The 7,024-nt window shown below is 39.3% G+C and overlaps 1 protein-coding gene across 3 annotated transcripts in view; it reads left to right on the top strand.

The window, feature by feature from the left end:
- LOC135777658 (serine/threonine-protein kinase SBK1) overlaps positions 1 to 3,258 on the top strand; it is a 6,779-nt gene extending 3,521 nt beyond the window's left edge. For 2 of the 3 annotated variants that reach the window (XM_065287941.2, XM_065287940.2), the window contains 3 exons: positions 370 to 514; positions 669 to 871; positions 1,988 to 3,258. In XM_065287941.2, the coding sequence (XP_065144013.1) occupies positions 370 to 514; positions 669 to 871; positions 1,988 to 2,635 (996 nt within the window). In that variant the 3' untranslated portion in view covers positions 2,636 to 3,258. Of the gene's footprint in view, positions 1 to 363; positions 515 to 668; positions 872 to 1,987 lie in introns of those variants that run through there. The other variant, XM_065287943.1, reaches the window with a different exon arrangement.
- Positions 3,259 to 7,024: the final 3,766 nt, after the last annotated feature.

Below are 7,024 nucleotides of genomic sequence, written 5' to 3'. Positions count from 1 at the left end.
GTTACGATTCTCAGATCCTTTCACGGAAATGTTTCTTTCACTGTCAAGTCCCTGTAATAGTATGCATTGACAGACTATTAGCACTATGATTTCTATTCCACCAGACCCACTGACCAATGTATTTGCTTTCAACAAGGGATTTGTGATATTTATGTTGACAGCCAGGGAAATCAAGACACCAAAAAAAACATACGGGGGCCAATTGAGAGGAGCTTATTTACTGAATGCAGTAACACATGTATTGTCCAATATCAAAAAAATAAATCGAATAACTGTTGGACAAGATAAAAATTCTCTCCTGAATTACATTAGGTGTTAATGTTTTGCACATCCAGTTGTAACTTTGATCATGGTTGGTTTCGTATGCAGACACATACAAGACTCTTGGATGAGTTGTGTCACCTCACAGCTCAGTCGCTGGCATCACTGGAGACCTCAGATCATTTCCAGATCATCAAACTTCTTGGAGAGGGCTCATACGGCAAGGTCATGCTAGCTATGCACAAGAAGAGAGGTTAGTGATGACAACCTTGATTTGTTGCTTTTTATTTTTATCTATACTATATCACTTTATTGCCCTACTTTTTTCCTTAACCCTAATCTGTGCCTCTCTCTTCCTTCATATCTGACCATCTACTCTTGTTTCTCCAATTATGCAAATGCCCCAGGAACTCCAATGGCCCTTAAATTCTTTCGACGTGACTCCACGTGTCTCCTGTCATTTCTGAGGGAATACAATCTCTCTTTGGCCTTTTGCACGCACCCGTCTTTAACTTCGGCTCTTGGTATCGCTTTCTCCACTCCTACCCACTATGTGTTTGCACAACAGCCTTGCATCTACGGCGATCTCTATGATGTCATTATTCCTGGGGTTAGTTAAGTTCAGTTTCTGCATTTTGCATGTCATGGGTAAATAGACCATTGATAAGCGCAGTAACCTAAACAGCAAACGACTCCGGGCCAGATCCAAACCGAAGTCAGTAGCTCCGGTCCAAATCCGGCCTGGAGTTGTGTGCTGTTGAAGTTCACAAACTAAAAAAAAATACTTCTCAGAATTGGATTAACATGTACCGCTTTTATATTGGATTTAATAATGAACTATTTACTAATTCACAACCCTGTTGTCTGTTAAAGGATTAGTCAATTTTCTTAAAAAAAATCCAGATAATTTACTCACCACCATGTCATCCAAAATGTTGATGTTTTCTTTGTTCAGTCGAGAACAAATTATGTTTTTATTTTTGAGGAAAACATTCCAGGATTTTTCTCATTTTAATGGACTTCAATGGACCCCAATACTTAACAGTTTAAATACAGTTTAAAATTGCAGTTTCAAAGGACTCTAAACCATCCCAAACGAGACATTAGGGTCTTATCTAGCGACACATTATTGCCACTTTTAAACCACAACTTCTCTTCTTCCTCCAGCTATGTGACGCGCCAGCGCGACCTCGCATAATTGTCTAATGACGTGGAAAGGTCACGTGTTACATATATGAAACGCAAATTTGCAAACCATCTTAAACAATAAACTGACACAAAGACATTAGTATCATTCCACATACAACAACGTCGTAACGCTCCTCTTTCTCCACACTTGTAAACACTGGGGAGTAGTTTTGCATATATTACGGGAGGTCGCGCTGGCGCTTCACACGGCTGGAGGAAAGAGAGAAGTTGTGGTTTAAAAGTGCCTATTTTTTTATTTTTCTTGCCAAAAATGACAATCGTTTCGCTAGATAAGACACGTATGCCTCGTTTGGGATCATTTAGAGTCCTTTGAAACTGCAATTTTAAACTGTATTAAAAGTGTTAAGTGTTGGGGTCCATTAAAGTCCATTAAAATGAGAAAAATCCTGGAATGTTTTCCTCAAAAAACATAATTTCTTCTCGACTGAACAAAGAAAACATCAACATTTTGGATAACATTGATTTTTTTTGATAAAATTAACTAATCCTTTAATGGTGTTATTTTTCTTGTATCCAGATCGGTATGGAGGAGAACCGTGTTCAGCAAGTGTCATCGCAGATCAGCGGTGCCCTCACTCATCTCCACTCGTTGGGTTTCGTCCACCGTGATGTCAAACCCGAGAACATCTTCCTATGTGACCGTGACTGCCGCTGGGTCAAGCTTGGTGATTTCGGCATGGCGAAGGCTGTGGGCGCCAGGGTACCGTGCATATGGTACAGCTCTCCATACTGCACACCAGAGTCTAAAATAGCAAGAGTGACGAAGAAGATCGACTCTGGATGCTTTGAAGTGAACAACAATGGGAACAAGGAAAAGGTGCACTGTGAAAAACCTGAAAGGATGTACTGTACTGTAGATCCCAGTACAGACAGCTGGGCTTTGGGCATTCTGGTCTATGCCATGTTGACGGGAAACCATCCATGGTCCGAGACTGTATCAGACAATGTGGCATACAAAAGGTATTTACAGTGGAGGAAATGGGGCATTTCGGTATCAGAGAAGATTTGGTCACACCAGGAACCTTCACGCTTTATGGTATTCACTCCTCTTGCAGCCGGTCTTTTCAGATCTCTGCTTCATCCCCAGCCCAAGTGTCGTGGGAGACCGGAAGAAATGGGAGAGTTCCTTGGTGGAGCTTGGCTGATGGATCAAAAGAAAGTCTAGTTGAGATCCGACCGTATCATCTGGTCTATCACTTTTTGTGTCAGGACAGTACTGCTTTGATGGTTACCCTGATAGTTAATTTATTCTGTATCGGTAGTCGTGGCCTAATGATTCAAGAGTCAGCCTTATAATCTAACGGTCGCCGGTTTGAGTCTCACAATCGGCAGGTTGCAGTTAAGGTGCCCTTGAGCAAAGCACCTTACCCCCAATTGCTCCCCGGGTGCTGCAGTAATAGTCGGTGTTGGGGAAAGTTACTTTAAAAAGTAATGCATGACAATATAAAGTTACTCCCCAAAAAAGTAACTAATTGCGTTACTTAGTTACTTTTCAAGGAAAGTAATGCTATGTTACTTTTATGTTACTTTTTCTTACTTGGCTGAGGCTTGATTTCATTCAGGCCTTGCAGGCCTGTCATCTCTGTTCACAATATAAGTTATACTTATACATTCAACAATATAAGTGATTTTGTCACTGTGTGTCGCTCATCTCCTTCAACGAGGTTGTTAGGGGGCGCTTCTAAATCTGGTTGTCATAAACAAATTAGTAACGTCCACTCCAGTAACTGACGAAAGACGTGACCTCCACTGCTTCGCTCTCATTGGTTAAGATCTCATAAGTTAAACTTTTCTCAACTTTGTCGCACGACTTGACAAGCCCATCCGGTCGCCAACGGTCACTGTGGCTCGTGTCGCTGGAAGTCGCCCAGCTTCCATTGAAATCCATGAGATTGCGTCACTCTGCTACTGCTAGTCGCTGCTAATGTGAATGAGGCTTAACATGTATTTCTTCACCGAGTGTTTTCTCATCTACAGACTACTGTAGTACTCAGCTATATTAACTATACTATGCAAATAGAAAAAACCCAATCAAAATGAAGGAACGCTCAAATATAGTGGGTTTAAGGGGTATACGTTTTTTTTTTTGGGGGGGGGGGGGAAACCTGTGCCTATTTTGAAAGTCCAGCACCATTGCTGCTCTCCAAATAATGCACATCTTGTATAGATCAGTATGGGTTACTATGGAACAACTGGTAGGGACACTGGCACTTTTAAAGGGGCCATGACACAAGACTTTTTTAAGATGTCAAATAAATCTTTGGTGTCCCCGGAGTACACCTGACAAGTTTGAGCTTAAAATACCATATAGATAATTTACTATAACATGTTAAAAATGACACTTTGTAGGTGTGAGCAAAAATGTGGCGTTTTGGGTGTGTCCTTTAAAATTCAAATGAGCTGATGAAATTCAAACACTGATCGCAATGATGGTGGCTTGTTGCAATTGAAACTAAATTGTGCTGTTAATTATTTTCTCTCTCTCTCTCTTCCTCACTGCATTAAAGGCACACAAGGCAAGTCTGAGTATTATTTCTCTACTAGCTCCCCCTAGTGTCTGGGAGTAAATGCGTTCTATATCGAGACTGAAGGACACCGGGTCGGATACAGCGAACTTGCAAGTGGGGTATTCTTCCTACAGACGGTAGGGGCGGGCGAGAGAGTCTTCATTCGTCATGTAATGAGTCATTTAACCATATACCGACTTACGAAGATGATTTATTAACATAAAAATGCTGCCTTGTGTCCCTTTAAATGGCTGTGGTTGGATAGTGCAGATTAAGGGGGGGTATTATTATAATAAGATATCCTTATGACATCATAAGGAGACAAATTCAATAACCTATTTTTTCACGTGCTTGCAGAGAATGTTTTACCAAAACTAAGTTACTGGGTTGATCTTTTTCACATTTTCTAGGTTGATAGAAGCACTGGGAAGTACCCAATTATAGCACTTAAACATGGAAAACGTCAGATTTTCATGCCATGGCCCCTTTAAAGATCTGCAGCAATCTTATTAGCATATGCATTCAGGAGCATAAATATATATTGCTCATCTCCAGACCAACTGGATGCTCTACAATACAACTTGAACTGGGAACAGATGGAGAAAGAGTTGTTTTATGATTCTTGGAAACAGTGCGTTTGAGGCATGACAGTTTGTTCACAACCATTTTGGGAAGCTATATTTTATTTCCACGAAAGTATTGCTCTTATCTACTCTGCCAATGCACATGAATGTTCCAGAACATTGTAACTGAAAGACGTGTGTTTTTTTCTAAAGAAATTTTATTAATATTTGTATTTACATGTACTTAGCTTTTTTTGCTACAGATCTTGTATATCTTATTTCAATTCAATAAAGTTTGTCCACCTATCTTTCTGTCATCCCATTTTAGGTGAGGTTTATGCAGTAATGCATGCAACACACTGTATGTGACTAGACAAAAGTAAACTCTGTGTAGTGAGAGTGAACATCTCTCAGATTTCAGCAGAGGACATGCAGACACATTTAAGCAGACAGACAGTACGTCCAAGCTTTCAAAAATAAACCTCACAGCATTAATATAACACCTTTAGCCATCATCACCTCTGTCACACACACATGCGCAATCACAGACACACATGCATTAACGATAAAGTCCTAACCAACCTTAGTCTTGAAGTTGTCTTCAAGTTTTATTCACAGCACACACAGCCATGTGTAACAGATAGTCCTGCGGCTCAACTTTAAGCTTACTGCATTTCCTTCAACTGATTTATGAAGGCATATCATTGTAAATTATGAAGCTAATATGACAGACATTATGAAACGCATACCGTACAAGCAAAATTATTGTACGTTCCAGTAAGATATAGCCTACATTTTGAAACAGAAATGTAATACATCTGCAAGTGCCAAATTTTGCCCTTTCAATCAAAAGCTATTTAGGCACCTTGTTAAGAAAGCAACAGCTGAAATAGCTCACTAAATAAGAGGAAGATGACGTGAGGTCATTGAACTACTCTGCATTTCAGACGCCTGTACATGACCTTTCATTCGATATTCTATAATAAAATGTGTTTATGTATGTAAGTACAAGTCGGTATGCTACATACATCATCCTGTATGTTTTCATTTGTATGCAATGTGCACAAAAGTGTAAAAGGAGTATGTTGTGTGAAAGTTGCATTACAAACATTTTGCTTCAATACAAGTTGGTATGTAAACCCTTTAATGTGCTGTAAGCCAGCGGTTCTCAATTGCATGCAGCCCTGGGGGCCAGAAGCACTTCACATTTTGGATGCCTTCATTAAGCCATATTTACACTATGGGGTATTTATAGTCTAAAACTTTTGCAAAGATGACTTTTGATAGTAGGGGTGAAAGCACTTCAAGCAGACATCATAGACACACATGCACTAACAACAAAGTCCTAACCAACATTGTTTTGGAGTTGTCTCAACCAGTTATAGCATAGTACATTATTAACATTATCAGAAATAAAGTTCATAATCTATTACACCAGCATGCACACACCGATAGAGTAAAAGTGATAACACACTAGTTCACATCAAAAACAAACACATGCAAAATGTACTGTAACGGATTAAACAGCTGACCTCAAAACAGGCCTCATTACCCAAGAACATTTCCTTGCATCATTTCAAAACAGATCCACATGCAGTGTCCGAAGGATATTGATAGGACATTTTGTCAAGTTCCTGGGATCTATTTCTGTGGCCCCTTGGTGCGAATGAATCCTACTCATTGATGAATAGCAGTGGCATGAGTTTTATTTGATATTTGTTTTTTTGTGCTGGTGGCAGAACTTTCAGCATCATATAATATTAATAAAGTCATAAAAGTTTTGAAAAACTAGTCAGCAAGACTTCTGTACTAAATTCAACACCTCCTATAGACATACCGTAGTATTTTGTAATGACCAGACAAAAATTGGCATGTTACTCCATGAAAGTCTTGCACGTCTGCATACATTCATCACGCACAGCTATCATATGACAGAGGCATCGCGGTGGGTCCAATATGATGAGGTCAGACATCACTACTTTAAAGATGGATTACTGACACCTTTTCAACATTTAAAAAATTTGACAAGCTCCAGAAATGCTTTGGCTTATCTATTGAAAAAACATTAGCAGTTAAGAATCACAGGTTAGTTGTAACACGGACTGTTTATATTGTTGCACAAGGTTGAGCGTTTAGTTTTTCTGGGTTTTTTACGCTGCCAAAAGACGATCTCCCGCAATTTATTGGAAATAATAATATTTAATATTTTTCCAGAGAGTTATTGATGAACGAGTGTTTTGGTGGCATTTTTTCATCATATGTTTTTTCGGTTTCTAAGTTGGGTGTGTAAGATACCAAATCCAATGCTATGTCATATTTAAAAACGATGCTATGTTTTAGTCAACAAGACACTGATTAATATGTCTGCAGCTCTTAGCAACTTTTTTGGTGGACTTGAAAATATTTTGACCCAGCGGGGTTAATTGTAACGCTGTGTTACAACTAACCCCTCAGCAATAACGATATAAAAACCGTTAATGTTAG

This window comes from Paramisgurnus dabryanus, chromosome 19 (assembly GCF_030506205.2).
Source record: "Paramisgurnus dabryanus chromosome 19, PD_genome_1.1, whole genome shotgun sequence".
Classification (NCBI taxonomy): domain Eukaryota; kingdom Metazoa; phylum Chordata; class Actinopteri; order Cypriniformes; family Cobitidae; genus Paramisgurnus; species Paramisgurnus dabryanus.
The sequence above is the reverse complement of the archived record's forward strand: the minus strand, read 5'-3'. Positions and strand labels throughout refer to the sequence as shown.